The sequence below is a fragment of the Salvelinus alpinus genome, chromosome 12 (assembly GCF_045679555.1).
Source record: "Salvelinus alpinus chromosome 12, SLU_Salpinus.1, whole genome shotgun sequence".
NCBI classification, from domain to species: Eukaryota; Metazoa; Chordata; class Actinopteri; order Salmoniformes; family Salmonidae; genus Salvelinus; species Salvelinus alpinus.
In genome coordinates, this window is record NC_092097.1 from 16,514,314 (window position 1) to 16,541,131 (window position 26,818).

At 43.2% G+C, this 26,818-nt stretch overlaps 2 protein-coding genes and 2 non-coding genes across 10 annotated transcripts in view; all 4 read left to right on the forward strand.

Annotated features, from left to right (window-relative positions):
* Window positions 1–699: 699 nt before the first annotated feature.
* LOC139535613 (G-protein coupled receptor 22-like) lies at window positions 700–15,960 on the forward strand. Its single transcript, XM_071335200.1, has 2 exons — window positions 700–806; window positions 14,260–15,960. Exon 2 carries the CDS (start codon window positions 14,342–14,344, stop codon window positions 15,830–15,832), a length of 1,491 nt encoding a protein of 496 aa, XP_071191301.1. The 5' UTR covers window positions 700–806; window positions 14,260–14,341; the 3' UTR covers window positions 15,833–15,960.
* A 9,835-nt stretch (window positions 15,961–25,795) lies between these two features.
* On the forward strand, window positions 25,796–25,868 carry trnaf-gaa (transfer RNA phenylalanine (anticodon GAA)). Its single transcript has one exon. It is a non-coding gene; the product is annotated as a tRNA-Phe (tRNA).
* Window positions 25,869–25,978: 110 nt separating this feature from the next.
* On the forward strand, window positions 25,979–26,051 carry trnaf-gaa (transfer RNA phenylalanine (anticodon GAA)). Its single transcript has one exon. It is a non-coding gene; the product is annotated as a tRNA-Phe (tRNA).
* A 377-nt stretch (window positions 26,052–26,428) lies between these two features.
* The window catches only part of LOC139536568 (inositol hexakisphosphate kinase 2-like), a 37,791-nt gene continuing 37,401 nt past the window's right edge, over window positions 26,429–26,818 (forward strand). For 4 of the 7 annotated variants that reach the window (XM_071337197.1, XM_071337198.1, XM_071337199.1 and 1 more), the window contains exon 1: window positions 26,432–26,705. The gene's annotated coding sequence lies outside the window, so the exon portion shown is untranslated. Of the gene's footprint in view, window positions 26,706–26,818 lie in introns of all 7 variants that reach the window. The other 3 variants (XM_071337201.1, XM_071337203.1, XM_071337202.1) reach the window with 2 other exon arrangements.

Consider the following 26,818-nt stretch of genomic DNA (forward strand, 5'->3'; position numbering starts at 1 on the left):
TTTGGCGCATGAAGGGGTAAGGTGCACCTGTTTTCACACTATATGAAGAACCAGGAGCACCTACAGTATGTTTTCTCTGTGTATTCTGCAGTAGTCAACGGAATAACCTATCCTGCAACAGAACCATGCCCTCTGTGTATGATGCTTTCTTGATATTGGAGAGCGCAAAAATCCCACACCCAGCCATGCCTGTTTTAGCATCTAGTTTAGCCGGCTTTTTCTCTTTCAACATGACTGCATTCGTTGTAGGTGGTGATTTTTTTCGTTCGTTATAGCCTATTGGAAATCACAGAAATCTTGTCTATCCTGTATTTGCCATATGCTTATCCACATGCTGATGACCTTGCCTGTCAAATTTAGCACCTCCCTCCTGTCACTCGGGGTGCGAAATACAGTCGTTACTTAATTTTACACCACCACGGTGCAGCACGTGCAAAGCACGCCCCGTATTGGATGGAGGGAACGCAGCTCTCCCTCTGACCTGACCAGAGGTACAGTAGTCTACTCTCCGCTGAGCATGTGGTCTCCGAAGACATTATCAACATGACCGTGAGAGATGAGTAGGGATTCTTTACGGTCGGCTACCTAAAACTGGTGGATGATCATCTCAGACAGAGGCAATGGCACAGCTTTTACATGCAGAGATGTAGGCTACAACAGCATCATTAGAGTCATATTACATAGCCATTAAACATGATATGAAATACATTGCAATATTCTGATTATTTGTCAAAGAAACAGAAGCCCGAGCGCGACAAACGGACCTGCAGAAGAATGTAGCTGGGAATCTCCGGGACTGGCACGAGGTAAGTCCTGTTTCCCTATTTTAACTTCATATGGTATCTAAAATGCAAACACACCGTGCATGAATTTAATAAAGTGTACAAAGTATGCGGTCTACATGTGTAAGTGTAACAAACATTTCAGTTTAACAGCCTATAGGGCAGGCTACTTGTAGTCCAATAACACATTTTACTTTACAATTTACTGCCCTATGCCCTATGATAACATTGTAATAAAAAAAATACAAATTCATTGTTGCACATTTATTAGCTACATTTTTTTATATATTTGCGTGTATTAGCCTATTGTGTAATAGCACGGTGTCCCTTACTGTACTGAGTCCTAGTGTGTGCATTTTATCAAATAGGTAAACGTTTGTTTTTCATTAAAAAAATGAATATTGATTCGTTATTTTTAGATCATTTTAACTGGCAAGAAACTGTGTTCGTTTTGCTTTTGGGGTTTTTGGTGACAAATCTGTATGAAAATAGTATTGATGGACTTTTATGCATATTGGCTTTTTTCAACCCCCCAGGCATTATTGTGGGAGAAACTGCTTGACACTATACATGCTTTGAGACTGTGTTTCTCCCACACTCCTCTGGGAACACCTCCACTGCAGTCTTCAGAGATCTGACTAGGAAAACATCTCTCTACATACTGTGTGTGTCTGTCTGTCTGTTTGTGGTGTTAGCCATTAGCCAAGAGAGAGGAAAGAAGGTTAGCCAGAAAGTTGTCTTCATTAATTAACATCAGATTAATTCAAACTGGCAGAATAAATAATAAAGAATAAAGAATAAATAGTTACTTACAAATGTAAGTAACTACATGATGAATAAAGGTACAGAGAGAGAGAGAGAGAGAGTCATACTATTGACATGGAGTGAAAAGTGCTACTAAAAGCAGACCGCTTCAGCGGATGAAATCAAAATTGAGAAAGGAGAAATGGAGATAGTGTCTATGGGGGGAGTGGTGGAGATGGAGACAGGGAAATGCGGGAGGAAGGAGGTAATTAGAGAGGGGTATGATCTCGATGTAATTATTTGGAACTCTCCTCTACCTCCTGCCGTGTGTGTGTGTGTGTGTGCTCCTGTGAAATACTTGAGGAAGAGAGGGCAACCTTTTGACAGACATAGAGACACATTCATTATGAAGTCACTCTTCTCTATGTCTCCCTGCAGCCAGGAGGAGAATTGGATTGTCTTTTAATTGCCTCCTTCTGTAGATAAGTAATCTCATACTTTTAGCAAAGCGGCTTTGTGTCCTGCATCCCTGATCCTCTGCCCTTCCCCTCCCCTCAAAACACAGTCACAGTCAAACACACACACACACACACATTTACACACAAAAGTTACACACACAAGGACACATGTGCATGCACACACTATCAAAAGGCTCTTCCTCCTCCGCATTTCCTCTTTCTCTCTCTCTTCTTTCTCTCTCCCTTCTCTCCTTTATCCCTCTCTCTTCTTTCTCTCTCCTTTATCCCTCTCTCTTATTTCTCTCTCCTTTATCCCTCTCTTCTTTCTTTCTCTCTCCTTTATCCCTCTCTTCTTTCTTTCTCTCTCCTTTATCCCCTCTTCTTTCTCTCTCTCTCCTTTATCCCTCGCTCTTCTTTCTCTCTCTCTCCTTTATCCCTCGCTCTTCTTTCTCTCTCTTCTTTCTCTCTCCTTTCTCCCGCTCTCTTCTTTCTCCCGCTCTCTTCTTTCTCTGTCTCTTTCTTGCCCAAGTTTTCTGTCTGGCTATTTCAGGTCCAAATTTCTGTAATGTAATGTAATAGGACAATATAAAGCCCCACAGTTGTGTCTCTGCCTCTCAAGGTCAAACAGTCCATCTGACCAACATGCTGTTTGGCCAGTTATCCCGCAAAATAAAGGAGCTTCACAATATTAACCTAACTAAAGGAATCTGATAAAGATAAAGCACATATCAAAAATCTATTATTTCAATATAATTCTACTCACCTACTCCGTCCTTAAATAGCACTCACATAAGGCCCCCTGAAGGCCTGTAAATCCAGCAACTTGTAATGGATTGTTTGGAGCTAGCTATATTAAATTAGACATACAGAAAGCCTTATCTTCCACATCTCTGTCACACCACCAGTCCACCATTTTCCCCTTTTCCTGCTTTCATCCTCTTGCATCTCACTCTCCCCGTGTTCTCTTCATATTTCATGCAACCACACTCTCAACCAGAATAGCTGCATCTCTCACTGCTCTTTAGCACAGTCAAGAAATTAGCAAAAATATTTAGGACCTGGAAAGAAAGGGTAATTGGATTTCTGCATGAAAAGAAAGGATGAGTCCGTAACACAGAATGAGTGACTGTTAAAATTCTAGACACATGGTCAGTAATCCAATCACAGTTGAACAGGCCTGTGGCCCTCGACTGGCTCTGTTGTGTTATGCTATTGATGAAGGTCAGAGCACTGGGTTGGACAGATCATTCTCATTTCAAGTCGTGGGAATAATGAGTTGAGAATATGCTCTTTATAATTAGGCTCACTATATATTGTATATTCAGCCACATCCTTCTGTTTGCAGGATGGAAATATTTTGTACCAAAAGGAAGCACTGGTAGGGACCAAGAAAGCTGAAACAAGTGCAAGGAGCTATATGTCACTTTATATAACACACTGTGTACATTAACTGCATGTATACATTCTGGAAACAAACAATCTCTCTCTGACATCTCCCCCAATGGAACACTACTGGGGATAAAGCTATTTCCCTCTCCACGTTTACCAACAAGACCACTTACCCTTAGCTGTTGCCCTGCTGGGCTGCTTACTGTGTGTGTGTGGTACTGATACTGTGTTTGTATTGCATTCCCAAAGAACTGTGCTGAAGATGGGGCCTGTGTTTTGCTTTCGTAAACGTGATATCTAACCCACCCAAATCAGGATGTGGTGATGAATACAGCGTGAGAACTCAAATAGGGATCTGCTTTCTAAGTGGGGTGCTCACACATTAAGATTTAGCCAGCTAGTCACTCCCACCATCTGAACCCATGCTGTTCTGAACCCATGCTGTTCTGAACCCATGCTGTTCTGAACCCATGCTGTTCTGAACCCATGCTGTCCATACTTAGTTCTGTGAGGCTGGACTGCATGCAGTAAAGAACCATTCAGTTGTGTTGTTATTCGCCTCGTCATGTTGTGAGGCTTCACATTGGAAAGTTGTCATTGTATTTGATCATAAAGCAGTCTTTTTGTGTTTCGCTGCGTTGTTAGTAAGCCTATTGTCTTGGAGTGAGTGATACAGTAGATAGAGGGTTGTCCTGTGTTTTACTGTGACATTGTAATTGGTTGGTTTGTTTATGACACATGATTGAGAAAGCAATTGACATGTGGGATGGATGGATGGATGGATGGAGGGACAGGGCCAGCGGTTGTTAGTGCTGCTCTTCCAACCCAGACCATCGTCTCTCCTTCCATTTGTTTTCACATTCTATCTCCTCCTCTATTATTCATGTATTCAGTACATTCAAACTCTGTGGATTGTGGCAAAGAGAACGTTGACAGTGTTTGCAGAAAAACAAAACAATAAACCACACGAAAGATGCAGTGTTATTACTATGATTAAGTGGAACATTAGAGATATTGTACTATACATAAAGCAGTGCAGGTGTAAATTAACACCATCACAATGCACTCTCTCTGTTTCCCTCCCTCCACTCATGTTTTTAATTTTAACAACCTGTTAGATCAGGCAGTCTCAAAGGAATATGATAATTATGCTTCACTGCAATTCATATTTAACTCTGTCTTAACCCACTTGTGCAGCAAGGCACAAATGTATGTGTGAAAATATACAGTAGTATAATATAGAGGTCGACCGATTAATCAGAATGGCCGATTTAATTAGGGCAATTTCAAGTTTTCATAACAATCTGTAATCGGTATTTTTGGACGCCGATTATGGCCGATTACATTGCACTCCACGAGGAGACTGCGTGGCACGCTGACTACCTGTTATGCGAGTGCAGCAAGGAGCCAAGGTAGCTAGCATTAAACTTATAAAAAACAATCAATCTTAACATAATCACTAGTTAACTACACTTGGTTGATGATATTACTAGTTTATCTAGCTTGTCCTGCGTTGCATATAATCGATGCGGTGCCTGTTAATTCATCATTGAATCACAGCCTACTTCGCCAAACGGGTGATTTTAACAAGCGCATTTGTGAAAAAAGTGCTGTCGTTGCACCAATGTGTACCTAACCATAAACATCAACGCCTTTCTTAAAATCAATACACAAGTATATATTTTTAAACCTGCATATTTAGTTAATATTGCCTGCTAACATGAATTTCTTTAACTAGGGAAATTGTGTCACTTCTCTTGCGTTCTGTGCAACAGAGTCAGGGTATATGCAGGAGTTCGGGCCGCCTGGCTCGTTGCGAACTGTGTGAAGACCATTTCTTCCTAACAAAGACAGCCAACTTCGCCAAACGGTGGATGATTTAACAAAAGCGCATTTGCGAAAAAAGCACAATCGTTGCACGAATGTACCTAACCATAAACATCAATGCCTTTCTTAAAATCAATACACAGAGGTATATTTTTTTAAACCTGCATATTTAGTTAAAAGAAATTCATGTTAGCAGGCAATATTAAACTAGGCAAATTGTCACTTCTCTTGCGTTCATTGCACGCAGAGTCGGGGTATATGCAACAGTTTGGGCCGCCTGGCTCGTTGCGAACTAATTTGCCAGAATTTTGCATAATTATGACAACATTGAAAGTTGTGCAATGTAACAGCAATATTTAGACTTATGGATGCCACCCGTTAGATAAAATACGGAACGGTTCCATATTTCACTGAAAGAATAAACGTTTTGTTTTCTAAATGCTAGTTTCCGGATTTGACCAAGGCTCGTATTTCTGTGTGATATTATAATTAAGTCTATGATTTGATAGCGCAGTCTGACTGAGCGGTGGTAGGCAGCAGCAGGCTCGTAAGCATTCATTCAAACAGCACTTTCCTGCGTTTGCCAGCAGCTCTTCGCAATGCTTCAAGCATTGCGCTGTTTATGACTTCAAGCCTATCAACTCCCGAGATTAGGCTGGCAATACTAAAGTACCTATTAGAACATCCAATAGTCAAAGGTATATGAAATACAAATGGTATAGAGAGAAATAGTCCTATAATAACTACAACCTAAAACGTCTTATCTGGGAATATTGAAGACTCATGTTAAAAGGAACCACCAGCTTTCATATGTTCTCATGTTCTGAGCAAGGAACTTAAACGTTTGCTTTCTTACATGGCACATATTGCACTTTTACTTTCTTCTCCAACACTTTGTTTTTGCATTATTTAAACCAAATGTAACATGTTTCATTATTTATTTGAGACAAAATTGATTTTATTTATGTATTATATTAACTTAAAATATAAGTGTTCATTGTTCATTCAGTACTGTTGTAATTGCAATTATTACAGATATGTACAGTATATAAAAATCGTCCGATTTAATCGGTATTGGCTTTATTTTGGTCCTCCAATAATCGGTATAATTGGTCGACCTCTAGTATAATAGTAGTACAATAGTAGTACAATAGTATGATGAATGAGATTGTTTATATCAATATTTAGAGACTGGTTTTTGGCATGATAAGAGAATAAAGTATATCACTAAGAACCCTATAGGAAATATCTATTCTCTTGTGTGTCCTTCCTCCTTTCTCTCTCCATGTCTGTCTCAGGGAGCTGGCCCAGCCTTCTCTTTAACTCACTAAAGGCCAGCGTCACATCAGGATAATGGATCTGCCACCTGGCAGCAGATAGATGTGGGAGAGGACCAGGCTGAGGTGCTGTAGGGGGAACAGTAGAATAAGCAGAAAATTATGCATGACTGTTCATACTTCCTACTGCAATGACAGGGGTACATTACTTGGCCCAGACACGGTTCCAAGACTGAGCTGCTTGCACTTTACCTGATCATCTGCAGTGTTTGTTGTGAGGGCTTTTAGTGCCACTCTCTCAAGTGTACTCTGTGAAGACAGTTTCTATTATGCTGCAAATTCAATGGATATCAAATAATTTTACATGGGTGTCAAGATAATGTGCTCACAGCATTGCAATCGTGTAAATGGGTCTACAGTATATAAAGCTGTTGTATGTACATGTTAACAAAGATATGTAAAGGACACATACATTCCACCAAACAGCAATGGAGCAGAATCCGCTTTCTCCTCCAAACTGACCCCACTTTCATGACTACCGCAGCCCTTATGATTCAAACACCATCTCCCTCTGTCCCTTAGGTCGGGAATGTTCCATCCCTGGCCATATCATACACTTTCGTTTCCATCCCCCCTCTCTCCCTTAAACTCTCAGTAAGTAGTACGCCAGTCTTCATTATAAACTCTGCAGAGTGTATTGAGTAGTTATTGTTTCCAGGCTGGTGACTCAACAGTTGTCCTGTTGGGTGTTGATTATATCCTGCCATACCTGGAAATGTGAATGGTACCAGAGATACTGTATATAATGACGAGGTGGTCTTGTCTCCCCCTAACAATGGGAGTCATTGTCCCAAAGGCGGGAAGTCAGGCGGTCTGCTTATTAAGTAGAATGACTGTATTCCCACGTGGACAGATTTTGACGGGAGTGGACCCTCTCGCTTCACCTCTTCCTCTGATGCTACATATGAATTCAATTGTTCTTTGTGGATTGAAGTCATTACTCTTTCTGCTGGTCGGAAGTGGAAAACACAATTACCTGGAGCCCCAGAGCTCCCCTGTGGGCCTCCTCTAGCAAGCAGCAGAAGACTTAATTAGAGTTCGCTTTAGAGCTGCTGCACCTGGGTTTCACACTATCCAGAGGGCGCAGACTCTGCAGAGCATGCTGATGATTAACTGTTGAGTGATCAGGATGGACGGCTCATAGCTGGACTGGTGCTGAGTTGAAAATTAACTGGTAGAGCCCTTGTTGTTCTCACTGCAGTGCTTTCATCACTGATTGTCTAGATACTGAACTAACAAGGGGAACTATGTTAACACGCTTCTGCTCTGCCAGACCTGAGCTCTCCCCCTTGTGATGGGAAAAACACTTTGACACTATGGTAACCAAGGTCTTCCACAGGCAGGAGGTGAGGCTTCGCTGTGTTTTGTGATCAGACATGCGGCTGTAAGGCCATGTGACCCTGGGTTAGCGCTATCTGGGATCCTTGGGATATCCCTACCCTACCCTAACCGTAAGCTTTACTCTAACCTTAACCTTTACCTTAACCATTTTAAATTTCAACTTCAATGGGGTAACGTCAGAGTTGGGACGTCCCAAGGATTCCGGATAGCATGTACCGTGGCCCTTTCTCCGGATACTTGGGACGACTCTACCCAAAACCCTAACCTTTTCTTTTACCATGTTATGAGAGTCCATCCAGACCGTTTTTTTTGCGATTTTCACTTGGTTTTGAGAAGCTTACCCCACTGCGGAACGAGCATGAAAAAAACTATCGCTAGTTGGGGTAAAGCTAACAAAAAATGAGCTTCTCCTTTTATCCGTAACCATAACCCTTACCTAACCTTAACCTTTACCATAACCGTTTTAAATTTCAACTTCAATGGGGTGCAGAGCATGTGAGCGGAGTTGAGCAGTTGGAAACCCGATCATGGAGCGCATCGCTCCAGCTCTCTATGTCCTTTCCAACCACTCTGCTAAAAACCGCTCTGCACTCACAGGAAGAAAAAAAACGTCCTTCGCTCCATTCATTAAAATCACAATTTAACCATCTATTTTTGTGATTACCTGGACCTAAAAATGTTTTTGAAGTATTTAAACCAAACCATGTGGATTTGAATGAAAAGTATTTGAATAAACATGAAAAGGTGAATGTAAGAAGCGCTCATAATTTCAAATAGGCTACATGTTATATTAAACTGCATATAAACACTCTAAATAGGTCAGGAGGCAGACAGGGAGCCTAAAAAATAAATGAATTATTTAAGCTATATTATTTCAATTATTTCAAGGCTATAGCCTACAAAGACATACATTGAAGCATTTGTGAGTGCAACACAATAGGCTGGTAGGGACATAACGCACTCAGGAATGAATCAACATTTCTTTGTATTAAATCATTATAGCCAGCCTCTGGAGTGGCGCAGCGTTCTAAGGCAGTGCATTGCAGTGCTTGAGGTGTCACTACAGCCCCGGGTTCGATCCCAGGCTGTGTCACAGTCGACAGTGACCGGGAGACCCATGAGGCGGCACACAATTGGTCCAGTGTCTGGGTTAGGGCCGGGATTTCCTTGTCCCATCGTGCTCTAGCGACTCCTTGTGGCGGGCCGGGCGCCTGCAAGCTGACTTCAGTCACCAGCTGGATGGTGTTTCCTCCGACACATTGGTGCCGCTGGCTTCCGGATTAAGCGAGCAGTCTGTCAAGAAGCAGTGCGGCTTGGCAGGGTCATGTTTCGGAGGATGCATGGCTCTTGACCTTCGCCTCTCCCGAGTCCGGAGAATATCCTCTCCTCACTTGCAGAGCCACTGGGGATGCTAAGCACCCTTTTAGCCACTCTTGCCAGGCTGGGCAGAGATGCAGTTTATATATATTATGTAGGTAGGCCTAAAATAACTCAATCAAGGGCCTCCCGGGTGGCGCAGTGGTCTAGGGCACTGCATCGCAGCGCTAGCTGTGCCACCAGAGACTCTGGGTTTGCGCCCAGGCTCTGTCGCATCGTTAGGGAGGGTTTGGCCGGTAGGGATATCCTTGTCTCATCGCACCAGCGACTCCTGTGGTGGGCCGGGCGCAGTGCGCGCTAACCAAGGTCGCCAGGTGCACGGTGTTTCCTCCGACACATTGGTGCGGCTGGTTTCCGGGTTGGATGCGCACTGTGTTAAGAAGCAGTGTGGCTTGGTTGGGTTGTATTTCGGAGGACGCATGGCTTTCGACCTTCGTCTCTCCCGAGCCCGTACGGGAGTTGTAGCGATGAGACAAGATAGTAACTACTAACAATTGGATACCACGAAATTGGGGAGACAAAGGGGGTAAAATTCACAAAAATAAATAAATAAATAACCCAATCAATACGGAAAGCTCCTTGAACGTGGGAATATGCCAGGCCTATTGGGTCAATATCAATTATGTCCTATTGTATAGACAATTGAACAAAATTAATTAAGAGATCTGATTTTTTTGTTTCTGAATACTTTGCTACAATGACACACTTATCTACCCACCCCGTTCCTTTCTTTTATCATGTGCATGTAGTAAGTACACCATGCTTTCAGGTGTCATTTCAGAATCCACATCACCGCACTCCCTCTCTTGCTCTTGGTCCTCATCTTTTTAAGTCACCTTGATTTAGCACCTGTGTGTTTAATCAGTTTTTTATAAAAAACTATTTTGCGAACTACATGACAGTAGCTAAAGCAAGGGGCAATAGCAGCACACAAGTAGACTACAAATGCATGCTGGGCCAGGCATGCCCTGAACTCATGAACTGAGCGATTTGGAGTAGGCGAGAAGGCCGACGCTCCAGCCTTTGGGAATCTCGCTCCAGTGAAATTGGTCAAGCTCCGCTCCGCTCACATATTCTGATGGGGTGAAGTCAGAGTTGGGTCATCCCAAGCATACCATTTAGCAAAAACCCTGTGTCCGTGGTCAAAACAATCATATTGGATTGTATCTTGGGCTGCGTTTAGATAGGCAGCCCAATTCAGAATGTTCTTTCACTGTGAAAAGATCTGATGTGATTGGTCAAAAGACCAATTTAGTGGAAAAAAGATCAGGGCTGCGTTCAGTACGTTTTTACCTTCTGGAACGTTCAATTGAACGTGAACTGTGCTGTACTGAACGACCAGTTGAAAAACGTGGGTTGTGGCCACTGCCCTTTAAATACGTCACTCATTGCTTCAAGCCACACCCACCAAATGGGAGCAAACGTACCTCAGTCTGTTCAAGAACGTTTTGGGGAAACGTGTTCAGTACAAGGTAGCAAACGTTCAAGCAACTGAAAACACCTCTGAATTGGGCTGCCTGTCTAAATGCAGCCTAAGAAATCCAAACACATTCTTGAGTGTCTCCAGCCTCATTGCTTTTGGTCCTGAACCTATTATTTACAAGGAGAGCCTAGGGGGACATAACCTAGTTTTATTCAAGTGTCTGTTGCGCAACGTGTGTGTGGGGGGGCAACAAGATAGAGACCAGGATTAATAGAGTATAACAGGATTCCTCTCTACATCGATCCACCAGCACAACAGCATCATCACAGAGAGTGCAGTCCCCAGGTAGGAATGAAGTTGTCTCCCCCTATCAAGAGAGACTGTAAGTGTCGCACCTGTAGATATCATACAGTTCTCCGCACATGGTGGATGATGTGTGTGTGTAAGGTGGATGATGTGTGTGTGTAAGGTGGATGATGTGTGTGTGTAAGGTGGATGATGTGTGTGTGAGAGTAAGGTGGATGATGTGTGTGTGAGAGTAAGGTGGATGATGTGTGTGTGAGAGTAAGGTGGATGATGTGTGTGTGAGAGTAAGGTGGATGATGTGTGTGTGAGAGTAAGGTGGATGATGTGTGTGTGAGAGTAAGGTGGATGATGTGTGTGTGTGTGAGAGTAAGGTGGATGATGTGTGTGTGTGAGAGTAAGGTGGATGATGTGTGAGAGTAAGGTGGATGATGTGTGTGTGTGAGTAAGGTGGATGATGTGTGTGTGTGTAAGGTGGATGATGTGTGTGTGTAAGGTGGATGATGTGTGTGTGAGAGTAAGGTGGATGATGTGTGTGTGTGAGTAAGGTGGATGATGTGTGTGTGTGTGAGTAAGGTGGATGATGTGTGAGTAAGGTGGATGATGTGTGTGTGTGTGTGTAAGGTGAGGTGGATGTGTGTGTGTGTGTGTGTAAGGTGGATGATGTGAGAGTAAGGTGGATGATATGTGTGTGAGAGTAAGGTGGATGATGTGTGTGTGAGTAAGGTGGATGATGTGTGTGTGAGTAAGGTGGATGATGTGTGTGTGTAAGGTGGATGATGTGAGAGTAAGGTGGATGATGTGTGTGTGAGAGTAAGGTGGATGATGTGTGAGTAAGGTGGATGATGTGTGTGTAAGCCCTTTGAGGAAAACAGAGCAGAGGGAGCAGGAGACCAGGCAGGAACAGGGTTAGGCTGGTGGGAGAGATTGGAGTGGAACAAAAACAACCCCATCCTCTCTCCCTTGGGCTTGTTTACCCTTGTTTACCATTGCAGCATGATTGCAATTTTCCCTCCCTACTTCCCTTCCTTTCTCCTTCCTTCCTTTCCCATCAGAAAGTGATGCAGGAAGACAAAAACATCAGAGATCAGAGATGCCTGCAATAGGTCCAATGTTTGAAGAAGGTCTCATTCAATATCTACCACCAACTCTGTGTGTTCAGGGACTCTGTCCCTCTCCTCTTATCTCTTTATCGTTTTGTAGTGTAGTGGTGATCAGGCAGTCTGCTCATGAAACCAGCCAGCTGAAAATCTCTAAGATAAGTGGAGTGTAGGACTGCAGTGCTCTGTACACCTCCCTCCCTCTCTTGTCCTAGCCCTTTAATTCTCACCTCATTTCTCACCTCATGTTTTCTGTCTCTTTTAGAATATACTGGAAAATGTATCTGCCTCTGCATTCATTTGTCTCATCATCCTTGAAATGTTTTAATGTTCTCATCCATTTTCCAGTTCTGGAATAAACTCTACAAGTGTTGCTTGTTTTCTAAAACCCCAACAAGGAAGCTGTTGTGGGTCGGTTAACACTTTCACTGCCACCAACATGGTGTCACACAGTAGCTGAGTAGTACTACAGCATCTGTGTGCCCTCATTAACCATTCTAGACCCTCGCAGACTAGTTGCTATGGCTACGACAACACATGAAATTTGGTCCATCCTTCAACCAAATGTGTGATTTCTAAAGTAGCGCAGAAGGTGTCGGGCATAGGCGCAATTTACAGATTGGTCCAATTTCCTGATTTAAAGCACACATTGTGATTTTGATGACTCAATTGATTGCCCTCAGCAGCTGGACTGTAATCACTGTTCAGGAATTGTGTCATAGGACATCACCACTGGTATGTTGTCAATACAGCAGTAGGTTATAGTCTGGCCTGTAGACACTAATCTGATTACCCCAGAGCAGCTCAGGTTAGTAAACAGATTATACATTTTATCTCTGAAGTCTTTATTCCACTGACACACAAGGTTTAGCACAGTACTTTGTTTGGCTGACGTGTGTTTTTGATTGTGTATTATACATAGGGTATTTTGGAATGTAGCTTTGCAGCATAGTGGTGAGTCAACATGGCCATGCCAAACTATGCAGTAGATTGGTGCGTCGGCTCCATTTTAGAGCGAGCAATTAAGACCTCGTACTACCACCTCTTACACACACAAATGTTCATTTATCAGTTTCACGTCACAGTTTCAATGTCAGGAAATTGTCACCCCAAATACCTAATGATATCTTATTATGAAACATGCTCATGTGTCATGTGAGGTTCATGCATGTTTTGTCTGTTTCGATGCATGTCCTTATGTAGCACCGTAAATGCTCTGTGCATTCTAAACCAAAGCCACCATGACTGATGCTGACATTGATTCAGATCAACTTTATTATCCCACCAGGGGGAAATTCATTTGTTCATGTGCTTAAAAAGACGGTACATTAAACATAACACAGAAACGACACAAAATAATTCATTCAAGTGCTATAGCCACACATTTAAAGTGAAAGTGCAATATATTGTATACTCAAGGGACCAACATACAATTTATTGTACAGCCTAATGGCTGTTGGAATAAAAGAGTCCCCATATCTGTCTGTTTTCCCTTTCCCCTTGTCCGGCTGCTGCTGTGACTGTATTTTGAGTGAAGGGTATGAGTACTGTCCTGTAAAATGCTTTCACGTTTTAGGAGGATGAGTTTTGTGTTCAGGCTGGTGGCTGATTCTTGATCTATACCAATTATCCTTCCCGCCGTCTTAATTAAGCGCTGAAGCTTGACTTGGTCTCGCACTCGCATGTTTCCGAACACACATATCAGACCAAATGACAGCACACTCTGCAGGACAGATTTATAGAACATTTGTAAGATATGGCGGTCAACATTAAAATGGTTCAGTTTGCGTAAAAAAAACATTGTCATGATGTAGTCAATCTCCTTGAGGAGAGGCCGGTTCTGTCAGAGTGCCATGATGTAGTTTCACCTCCAGTGGATTATACAGACGCTTCTAGACCACCGACTGCCATTTCTCTGAATTCATGGTTCAAATGATTTCACATTGAATATGATGTCCTGAAATTAATTTGAAGAGCAGTCGACTCTGACAAATTACATAACATCTATGCACTTATAGTGAAAGCGCAAAAAAATATAGCAGGCAGTCTGAGTTATAGCTAAGTGGCCAAAGATCATAACCAGTTTGCTGATTGTGATATTTATGTTTGATTACTTAACCATTGAATTTCCAGATCCTCGCCAGACACTTCATCCCCCCTGTCTCCCTTTCTCTGCAGGACTGTCACTGAACTGTTCTCCATCACCATCAGGGAGCCAGATTGCAGCATGAGAACACATCACGGCTGAGAGGTCACCAACATGGAGACGGACAGCTACATCCCGACTCCGGTCCCTAGCGACTGGGCTGGGATGGTGGTGAGTGTCGGGGCCCTGGAGGCGGTCTCAGGGGGGAGTGTCTCCTCCAGCACAGCCTGGTACATGCCCTACTCCCTGGGCTTCCAGGTGTCCCTGACTGCCTTCCTTATGCTGGAGCTGGTGCTGGGCTTCAGCAGCAACATAACGGTGCTGGTGCTCTACTGCTCTCAGTCCAACCTGGTCGACTCGGTCAGCAACATGGTCACGGTCAACCTGCATGTCCTGGATGTGGTGTTGTGTGTGCTGTGTCTGCCTCTGACCCTGGTGGTGGTGCTGCTACCCCCAGGGCCAAACCTGGCCCTGCTCTGCTGCTTCCACGAGGCCTGTGTCACCTTTGCCTCCATCTCTACTGCCATTAACGTACTGGTCATCAGTGTGGACCGCTACGACATATCCGTCCGACCCGCCAACCGGTTGCTCACCCCGCGGAGGGCAGGGCTGTTGCTGACTGCTGTCTGGGCCACGTCTCTGGCCGTCTTCTTCATCCCTTTCCTGGAGGTGGAGTTTCTCACCGGAGGGTCGGAGAATGGGAAGCACATCCCCACCTCATCCTCCTCCGCCGCCACCACCTTGGCGCCAGTGTGGCGTAACCGGACGCTGCTGTGTGTGGGCGGCCAGGGCTACCACACAGGCTTGGCCATGTACTACCACCTCCTGCTGCAGGTGCCCATCTTCTTTACCACGGTGGCAGTCATGCTGTTCACATACTCACGGATCCTGCGGGCCTTAAACATTCGCATCGGCTCCCATATTAAGAACAGCCAGCGCTTCAGGCGCCCACCCTGTTGGGGGCGCCGTAAGAGACAGAAGCAGAAGGCAGGGCTGGGAGTGATAGAGGGAGGAGAGCAGTGTACAGACACAAGCAAGCAGCTCTCTCAGCCTCCCTGCATCCCCCCCATCTCCACAGCCACCTCCCCCCCAGCCCTGTCCTCAGCCCCTCTTGTCAGCTTAGAGGGCCCTGCCACTGCTGCCCCTGTCCCCGGTCCCACTGTCCAGGCGTCTGTGTCGGCCATCATCGCACTGCGGCGGGCCGTGAGGCGTCACCGGGACCGGCGGGAGCGCCAGCGGCGCGTCTTCAGGATGTCCCTCCTCATCATCTCCACCTTCCTGGGCTGCTGGGCTCCTCTGTCCATGGCCAATGTGCTGATCCTGGGCCTGGGCCCCAGCGACACCCTGGTCAGCATGCGCCTGTGGTTCCTGGCCCTGGCCTACGGCACCACCGTCTCCCACCCACTGCTCTATGCCTTCACGAGGCAGAAGCTGCGGCGTGCCCTCAGGACCAAGGTAAAGAAGCGGGTGGTGTCCCTGCTGCAGTTGGACCCCTCGCCAGGAGGGACAGTCATACACAACTCCTGGGTGAAGCCAAGGAAGGGATGTCAGTTACGGCTGGAGGGCAGCGACGCCACTGACCGTTGCCTGGCAGAGCCCCTGTGAGAACAGCACAGACTGAGTGTGTATAACACTACTAACAGCCAGACAACGGGTGTATTCACCTGCTCGTTATACAGGTCTGTGTGAAGGTAATTGACTCTTCACTAAGCCCCGCCCTCTTAGTTATTGTTCCTGCCTCGGTCAAGATTTTCCCAGGAAGCCAAATTCCTCATTCAAACCACTGGAGAAAACCCTTCACGATGATCTCAAACTGTATTTTTTTATACACAATTAAATGAAACAGACTACCCCTTGCTGATTAGGAGACTCTCGGGTACGTTGTGGTGGACTCATCACAATGGCTTTACAGAAACCTGATCAAATTAAGCTGTTAGTGTGGCTAGCCACTGCCATGACTCAGCATGCAGTCAGCTACCACTTTTGGAGAGTAGTGTACCCAATTGTTGTACATGAGTAAAAGTAAAGATACCTTCATAGAAAATTACTAAAGTAAAAGTGAAAGTCACCCAGTAAAATACTACTTGAGTAGAAGTCTAAAAGTATGTGGTCTTAAATATACTTAAGTATCAAAAGTAAAAGTATAAATCATTTCATATTCCTTTCTATTAAGTAAACCAGGCGGCACAATTGTCTTGTTTTTATTTATTTACGGATAACCAGGGGCACACTCCAACACTCAGACATAATTTACAAACTAAGCATTTGTGTTTAGTGAGTCCACCAGATCAGAGGCAATATGGGATGTTCTCTTGATAAGTGTGTGAATTGGACCATTTTCCTGTCCTGATAAGCATTTGAAATGTAATGAGTACTTTTGGGTGTCAGGGAAAATGTATGCAGTAAAAAGTACATTATTTTCTTTAGGAATGTAATGGAGTAAAAGTAAAAGTTGTCAAACTATAAATAGTAAAGTACAGATACCCCCCCAAAAACGACTTAAGTAGTATTTTAAAGTATTTTTACTTAAGGACTTTACACCAATTTTGGAGCTAACTAGTGCTCCCGATCGTATCCTGATGTCGACAGCAGATGAAAGTTGTACTCATAATAGGCTTATAGATAACTTAGCTAGTTGACATGCATTTGGAGAAAACAAGTTATATTAACTGGCTAGCTAGCTAGTGTTAGCAATGTGTTTTAATGGTGGCGATGAGAGCTAGTAAACAATACAGCAAAAGTATAATTTTGGATTCGAAAAATACTCCAACAGGCTCTGCATTTCAGGACTCACAGTAGCAAGTACCCCTAGTGCACTGTTAAATTATTTAGCCATTTAAACAATTAATTTTGTGATCAAATCTATCTCTTTTTTCCACTTCCCTCATTAACTTCCATGCGTTTGAAACGAAAGCTTGTCCGTGGATGTTGGACACAAGCTTGGTTAGAGACCAATGGTGCACTCATGACAAGTCAAACTCGAAACCACCAAGTTAAAATGAACTTCAGTTATTTGTGTAGAGCTTCCAATTGGTTGATTCTGATTAGGGTTGCAAAGTGAGGGTATATTACTGGAAACTAAGTTTACCAGTAAACTACCAGAATTTTGATATCTTTCAAGTATTTTATGTAATCTATCACAAGACATCTAGTGGCCCTTTTGGGTACTTCAGATTTGTAAAGGTGTCTATAATTTATGCCTGGTCCTCTGTGTGGCCTTATCACATGAGGACCATGAAATAAGATGATTAAATAAAAAAATTACTGACACAGCTGTTAAACATTATCCTTAATATAAACCATCAACTTAGTGAATACCATTGGTGTTTTAATATGAGAGTTTCAGTATGAAATGTACACTTATTTATTTAACTATGAAAGTATGTATTTTTTTCCAATGTTTTTGGATCAAATTGGTGGCAGATGTGAAAAGGGTAAAGAAGTAGTTGGAAGAGTTTCAGAGTTAATTGAAAATAATGAGAAGTCAAATTTGAAAATTCCTTTAGTCATCAACTTTGTTTAAAAAAAACATCCATTGAATTATTATTATTATTGTCACTGAGGCCGATTTATTTTTCTATCACTCACAGGTGAAGATATTAACATTTTGCATTCATGCTCTGACATCATGAACCAGCTGGCCAGGGGGAAGAGCCTGATGGTTTGTTTACCTGATACCGCCAAAGATTTTTTATAACTGACCCAAGATAGACCACAACCTGTCGTTTACAATGGGAACAAATTAATCGTAGTGGGCAGAACAAGCAAGGAGTTGGGCAGATCCTATTGGCGCGTTCTAGCAAACCTTTGCATATTTCCGTCAGGGAACGCCTACTCTGAAGTGCGCATGTGCAATAACTCAATTCGTCTTTACGTTCTTCCAAACAATGCGATGTCTTACAACTTTGGCAAAGGGTAAAGTCTACAACATTTGGCCGCTCTGTTCATAACAGATTTTAGTTTTGGGAACTGTATTGAGATCAAATGTTTAATCGATGAGAACATTTCAGCCAAAATCATTCTCGTTCCCTCTTCTCCCACTGCCGGCCACTGGGCTTCCAGTGTCACGATTTGGTATTGTCGGACAAAATCCATCTCGTTCCATCTCCTCTCACTGCCGGCCACTGGGCTTCCAATATCACGATTTGGTAGTGAGTGGAAACGCTAAGCGGATGCTTCACATTTATACATTCGGTGAAGTATCTATCTGTGACACTGCTGTTTGTCCACTTAGTGCGCAGGCATAGTCATTCTGCTAAATGCCGATGTAGAAAGTTCGCAACAGCCACAAAACGGCGATTGCAAAGGTGAGTAGATTATGTTGAAAACCACGGTCGTCCAATTTGGACGCTGTTTCCACTCCATATATACAAGAAATACTGTAAGAAATGAGATGGGAATCTCAATGGCCAATGAATGGAGGATCGTAAAAGGCCCCGCTCAGCAGACTTTTGATCAGTTGAGTTCACGTTGTCATGCAGCTGCATGCCGTTGCTAAACTAATCGCCACGCCATCCCTTCTAAAAGTAATGTTATGAGTCGAGAAACCTGCCCATTTTCCTGGAAAGTACCAAATGTCACGATGACAAAGCTATATGGTTATTATCTCTCATCTTGGAAAATATGTATAAATGTTGTGTTTTATTAGCTAGCACCCAATTGACTCCCATTCACTCCTTGTCCGACTCCCAACATCGCCCAGAATGCACCGCGCGGCCCCTTGACAACGTACGGGCAATGTACACAATAGGTGTTAATACGAATCGAATGGATTTTCCCATCTCATTTCTTAAAGTATTTCTGAGGTATACCTCAACGTTAGACAGTTGCGATCCAACGGAGCACTGCAATTGGTTGCCAAAAAATCTGAGGCGGGGCTTAGTGAATTGTCAATTATACACTGTAGCATCCACCTCGGGGACATACTACAATATAACCACCAGCAAATCAGTGCTGGATTTCAGAAACACCTCTTGCAGCACTATAGTCCAACCGTGTTGTTGCATCTCTGTGTCCTCGGCCACCTTACTCTGCCTCTAATACTAATACATTATTTGTTAGAACAAACAAAGCATAAAAGACAAGATAATGACAGGTCGAACATTGGTCATATTTAATATACTTAAGTGTCTGTTTACAAATGGAAACATATACGGTATATCATTGAGTACACTCCCTAGATGCTTATGTAACTTCTGTACAGTATGAGTCTATTTAGCCAGCAGAGGATCAGAATGCCACCAACTCAAGCATTCGAAGGCAGCTTCCAACACACAAACATTGACACTCATAGATATACAGATCCTTTTGATCTGCTAAATGTTACCGATGCCTTAATTCTATTAAGAATGATCAATTGATTCTGAATGAGAATATTAGTACATGTGTATATCCTTCCTGATATAATATAAGACTTGACTACACTCTTAGAAAAAAGGTTTCAAAAGGGTTCTTCGATTGTCACTATAGGGTAACCCTTTTGGGTTCCAGGAATAACTTTTTTTGGTTCCAAGTATAACTATTTTGGGTTCCATGTAGAACCCTCTGAGTAAAATAGTTTTCAAAGGGTTCTCCTATGGGGACAGCCGAAGAAGCCATTTAGGTTCTATGTTGTATGTACATATTGTGAACACTATCAACTATTCATATGTAAATAGAGAGGGGGGGGGGGGGGTTAAAGAACTTACTGATGTATGTAATAGACAGTGTTGCATTGGATAGTTTGTAGTAAACAGATGTTTTAATATTGACAAACTTCCATAAAGCTCATAAATGTGTCCACTCTTTGGCACTGAATTTGTAATCATGTATTGATATTTATTTATTGCGGTGTGCTGTAAATTAAATAGACATTGTCATTACTTATTCAATGTGATTTCCACCTTGTCTATTGATCCCCAAATCATTTGGTCATGTAACATTTGATCATGTAAGTGATCTTGTCAGCCCCTGTGTCAAACCAATTCAACGCCTTTGCAGATACAATGGTCCCTAGAGCTGGTGTAACTGAACAGGAAAGTGTTTTCCCCATAATTGTCCTGTATGAAACAAAGGTAGGTTTTTGCACTTCTGGTATATTTACTTTTTTTGTTTGTTTGTTGTTTACAAAAAATAAAAATAATACATGAAAATATAGGACTGAAAGAAGCTATACGTGTTGATCAGGTAAAACAAAACTGAACAGCACTTGGCTTGTGTTTGATTTCTGCACAACACTGTTCTGTGGTGTAGGACCTTCATCCTCCTGTGGGACTCTTAGATTTATTGTCATAAAACCTGAGACAAATCTGATGTGTTTATGGTAGGCCTACTGAATGCTCACACCTGGTTTATATACGCATGTATTCATTGTATAAATTCTAATTGTGTTTTCTTGTATCTGAATATATAGAGAGAAGACACTGACAATATCAATAAATTTGACTATTGTATTGGGGCTTTTGTTTGCAGTCAGTCACCTTTTTATCTGGCTTCTCTACTCCTGTGTTCTTGTCATCTATAGGTTTTTCAATAGGAAGCACATTTCATCCCTGAATAAAGATGGGTACCACACACATTGCTATATGAATAAATACACTTTATGGCTCTACAAGTGACTCACGGCATTATACCTAAAGCGGACATTCCCATTGGCTGCCTGGTGTTGCTTTAACAGAAATTCCATGCGGCCTTGTTTACAAGTTCAAACACCGGAAAGTGAGATATAAACTACACCATGATAGAAATCCTCATTATTTTGTTTGAATGATTTTTCAATTTGAGCGTAAAAATGTCAATAGCCTATACTTTCTCGTTCTAAACTTCTAACGCGGCTGTGGCTGTGGCTTCGTGACAATGACCGCGAGAGCATCTGCCCATCAATTTGAAGGCTCTGATGCAGTTCCAACTCTGGCACCGCCAAAACATCCGCTATGTGGGTGTCTGCTATCACCGGTTAACACTTGATCTGATTGAATCTAGGCCTTAGACTACATGGTTTAATATTGCTTGGAGTTTAAGACGGGGGAGCTACAGTGCTTAATGGAAGTATTTCCTTCATTATAAAAATGGGCTAAGGGAAGGCCTGCTGTGAGGCCTTAAGCTGGAGGCAGATGAACATACACAGCCACCTACACTCACCTACACTCACTTACACAAACGGACACATACTGTAGGCACACTCACATGCAGAATGTAATCATGCACCCATGTATATCTTTGAAATAGACTTACAATAATGCCTTTGGGTCTTTTTGTACTGTAGGCTCTCTGAGACTGCCTTTTCCCATACTATAATAAAAGACAAAGCTGACATGCATTATTCATATAAGGGGAGTGTGTGTGTGTGTGTGTGTGTGTACAAATGATGGGTTCTCTGTTGCTATGAGCAATAGGCCGATCTACAGTTTGAGTACAGGCTGAAGTGTGGTGTGTGAGATGGGAAAAAATACCTCTTCAGCATGTCAAAGGAAGTTGTGTGTGTGGGCTGAAGCTGTTGCAGGGCATGCAAAGCACAGGAGCAACAGTTCAACAACCAACAACAGAGTGAGCTGCAGGCACTACCCAGCAAGCAAAATTACATTAGATGTCTTTTCCAGACGTCGAATTCAGGTGCATTTTAGGTGCTGAATGAAAGGTGAAAAGATGCCTTCTCCTGACGTCAATAAAATACGTCTTATATGGATGTTGAAAATGTCTTATTCGGAAGATGAAAATACCTATTTTACGGACGTTGAAATCAAGCTAATTTCCAGTTCTGAATGTAAGTAGAAAAGATGTAATTTACAGGTAACTTTTTTGGTCATTGATTCTATACCCAAATTTGAACTGCACATACATTCTCAGTAAAGTAATATCACAATAATACTTTTTCAATCCTATTAATAATACAGGAGCCAACAGAATATGTTTTATTACACCCATCTGTCACATGCAGTTATCTTAGCGTTTTCAAAAGCTTTAAACTGGCAGCAATCATGTTCAAAGTAGTCCAACCTACAGTACAAACAAAAATGTAAATGTATATTATTTTGCAAAGCATGCTGGGTATTATTCTAATTAGCTCCGCCCCCAAACAAGTACACATTTGGTTGGTCCGGACCAGACCAAATCTGAATCAATCATAGACTTCTAGCACAGGAGGTTGGTGGCACCTTAATTGGGGAGGATGGGCTCGTGGTAATGGCTAGAGCGGAATATTTGGAATGGTAGCAAATACATCAAACACATGGTTCCCATTATTATGCCATCCTCCCCTCAGCCCAGAAGTCAGTGGAGGCTGCTACGTTTCATAAGTTTGAACATCACAGTACCAGTGTTGCCAACTTAGTGACTTTGTTGCTATATTTAGCGAGTATTCAGACCCCTCTAGCGACACATTTTCAAAAAATCGACTAGCGACAAATCTAGCGACTTTTTCTGGTGTTATTGGAGACTTTTGGAGACTGATGTGAAAGCACATATCGTTCTTACTCTTCTCAACGAGCAGCGGGTGCTGCTGTGGGCCCCACCCCGTCCCAAAGCACTCACAGGCGGCCCAGTCCTTGAGCTGCAGTCCCTCCCAGCTACAGTCAGAGCAGGAGATATTCACCCCTCCGCGTCCAGACCGCAAATTAATCACGCATGCGGGAAGCCGCCACTGGCTGATTCAGGGCGGGATGTAAATGTAAAATGTTCTTTGCCTAAAATAAATCACTGCATTTGACTCACACAGCCTCAGTCACTTACTCACCTTGTCCACTGTATGTGTGCCTCTCTGTGACATAAGCTAAACATCTAGCTGGCTAGCTCATCATGTCTCAGTCTAAACTGTACACTCAAAAATACAGAAAGGAGTGGGAATCAAACCCTGAATTCAAAGGCTGGTTGAAGCCGTTTATTGGAGATGATACACGGGCATACTGCCTGTATTGTAAGGCTGATTTCTACGCCAAACTTAGTGATGTAAAAAAACACATGACAACTCAAAAACATACTCAAAAGGCAAAGAAAGCCTTATAACAGTTCCACCCAAAACAAGCTGCCATTTATGGTTAAAAAAAATTGACTCTGCAAAAAAGGCTGAGGCCACCATGGCATTAGCTATCGCTGAACACTGTTCCATACTGGCATGTGATCACATTGGAGAAGCATGTAGAGCTGCTTTCTCAGACCACTGCTGCTACCCACTTCAAAATGCACAGGACAAAGTGCACAGAAATGATTAATGGTGTTCTAGCACCATACTTTCTGAAAAAGTTGGTCGCAGATGTGGGTGACCAGTGTTTCAGCCTCCTCCTCGATGAGTCCACGGATGTAAGTGTTTCTAAGTACCTGGGGGTTGTGATAAGAGACCACGTGCTCTCACCACTGGTGTCCCCCAGGGCTCTGTTCTAGGCCCTCTCCTATTCTCGCTATACACCAAGTCACTTGGCTCTGTCATAACCTCACATGGTCTCTCCTATCATTGCTATGCAGACGACACACAACTAATCTTCTCCTTTCCCCCTTCTGATGACCAGGTGGCGAATCGCATCTCTGCATGTCTGGCAGACATATCAGTGTGGATGACGGATCACCACCTCAAGCTGAACCTCGGCAAGACGGAGCTGCTCTTCCTCCCGGGGAAGGACTGCCCGTTCCATGATCTCGCCATCACGGTTGACAACTCCATTGTGTCCTCCTCCCAGAGCGCTAAGAACCTTGGCGTGATCCTGGACAACACCCTGTCGTTCTCAACCAACATCAAGGCGGTGGCCCGTTCCTGTAGGTTCATGCTCTACAACATCCGCAGAGTACGACCCTGCCTCACACAGGAAGCGGCGCAGGTCCTAATCCAGGCACTTGTCATCTCCCGTCTGGATTACTGCAACTCGCTGTTGGCTGGGCTCCCTGCCTGTGCCATTAAACCCCTACAACTCATCCAGAACGCCGCAGCCCGTCTGGTGTTCAACCTTCCCAAGTTCTCTCACGTCACCCCGCTCCTCCGCTCTCTCCACTGGCTTCCAGTTGAAGCTCGCATCCGCTACAAGACCATGGTGCTTGCCTACGGAGCTGTGAGGGGAACGGCACCTCAGTACCTCCAGGCTCTGATCAGGCCCTACACCCAAACAAGGGCACTGCGTTCATCCACCTCTGGCCTGCTCGCCTCCCTACCACTGAGGAAGTACAGTTCCCGCTCAGCCCAGTCAAAACTGTTCGCTGCTCTGGCCCCCCAATGGTGGAACAAACTCCCTCACGACGCCAGGACAGCGGAGTCAATCACCACCTTCCGGAGACACCTGAAACCCCACCTCTTTAAGGAATACCTAGGATAGGATAAAGTAATCCTTCTCACTCCCCCCCCCCTTAAAAGATTTAGATGCACTATTGTAAAGTGGCCGTTCCACTGGATGTCATAAGGTGAATGCACCAATTTGTAAGTCGCTCTGGATAAGAGCGTCTGCTAAATGACTTAAATGTAAATGTAAATAAGGTACTTTAGTGACACCAAGCAGACAATTGTATCAACATTTCTGGGGCTTGTTGAGTTGGAGGGAGGAGATGCCAAATCTATAGCCCGTGTTGTTGTGGCTTTCCTCAAGACGTGTTGTCTTAAAAAAGAGAAACTCCTGGGGATAGGGACTGGCAATGCCTCTGTTATGACGGGGATTAACAATGGGGTCCATAAAGTGCTGAAGGAGGAGTATGGCCTCAAATATCTGGGTTTTATTCGCTGTATGTGCCACTCTCTGCAGCTTGCTCATTTGTAGTTCTAAACATATTTAGGGTGTTTTTTGCTCACTTTTTGTCTCTCCCATGACGTTAGTCCTCTCTCCTACAGCGTCCATCACAATTACATGCACATGGCCAATTATGCAAATTAGGTGATGCCGTCATTTAGCGACTTCTAGCGACTTTTAGGACAGCCAATGGCTACTTTCCTTACTGAGGAGTTGGCAACACTGCACAGTACGGCACAGTTTAGTACAGTATGGTATGGTACAGGACAGTAGTTAATTCAGTAGAGTGTAGTACATGCGAGTACAGTACGACATGGTATGGTACAGGACAGTTTTTTTCAGTAAAGTACAGTATAGTTTAATTCAGTAGAGTTTATTACAGTAGAGTACATTAGAGTAAATAAGGTACAATACAGTACTGCTGTATACTCTACTGTGCTTTATTCTACTGTTCTGAACTAGGATGATACTGTAATGTACTGTACTCTGCTGTGTTGTTCAAACTGAATTAATCATAGAAGCTGTTTGGACCAATTCAAGGTGAGTCCGAACCAGACCAAAGCGGAATCAATTATACATCTAAAAGATGTGCCGTTGGTAAATGCTTAGTGGGTAATGCCTGTCATAAACATCTAGTATTATCCAGATTGTATTTCATAGCCTTTTGGTCAATAGTATTTTGTTTAGACAGTATTTTAATACAATTATACAAAACGTTTGAGTAGCTATGTAATGGGGTGCAGTAGTTTAGTTATGCTTTGCATTACAATCTTTAGCGTTATATCGACCCCTGCAGGTATACCTGTCAAACTACATGCAAACAAATACCCTATCCCATAATGCCTTGGAGATGTTCAAATTGTCTCTTGTTTTCTGAAACCCTACGTCAGCCGAAATAGCTCAGTTGGGAGAGCGTTAGACTGAAGATCTAAATGTCCCTGGTTCGATCCCGGGTTTCGGCAGAGATGAGACTGTGAAGTTCTTTTACAATTTCACAAAGAAAATGGAGACGTTATACTGTTTAAAAATACATAGCAAGCTAGCTAACAACGACATTTCATACGCCACGCAAGCCGAAATAGCTCAGTTGGGAGAGCGTTAGACTGAAGATCTAAAGGTCCCTGGTTCGATCCCGGGTTTCGGCAGAGATGTAAAGTCCTTTTACAATTTAACAAATAAAAGGACACGTTATATTGTTTGAAAATACATAGCAAGCTAGGTAAAAACGACAATTTGGATTCAGCTATACATCGGTTTGATTAGTATCCAATTACTTGTTCTTCCTCCAAGTAATGTACATTTCTGATTACTTATTTGATTAATAATGCCTGATAACCTAGCTAGTCGTACTCTTCTGAAACATCGAATGCTCGATATCCTCCCCTGACAACGGTGAGTCAAGGAAATGTCTGGTTGCGACAACCAATCATATTGCCGTCTGCCACCAAGAAGTAACCAAGAATTGCACTCCACGACCAATCCGAGACACCAGTGCAACCAATAGGTAACCAATATTGACCAATACGGATAGAGCTATGGCGGGATCTTTAAACGCAGAAAGAGTGCCATGGAAAATATATTTCCTCTCAGGTAATTCTGTTAGCGTGTTATCTTTCTTTTCTGAAGTAACGTTAGCTATGAGCTATGGCGGGACCTTTAAACGCTGGAAGAGGACAATGGAAAAATCTATTTCCTCAGTTAATTTTCGCGGGTCATCTTTCTTTTCTGAAGTAACGTTAGTTACAATTTTTTGTTGTCTGCTGTTTTCATTCATCATCATCGATCGGAATATCTAGCAGGTAAAGTGTAGGCTACAGTAACATGCTGACCACACCGCGCACATACGGTTTGGTCAGCATGTAATATGTTAGCACAGTTAACAAGATTTACAGTGTAGCTATAGTAACGCTAT

Bases quoted from the DNA above. Each gene is read 5' to 3' on its own strand.
- LOC139535613 (XM_071335200.1), top strand. From the start codon at position 14,342: ATGGAGACGGACAGCTACATCCCGACTCCGGTCCCTAGCGACTGGGCT.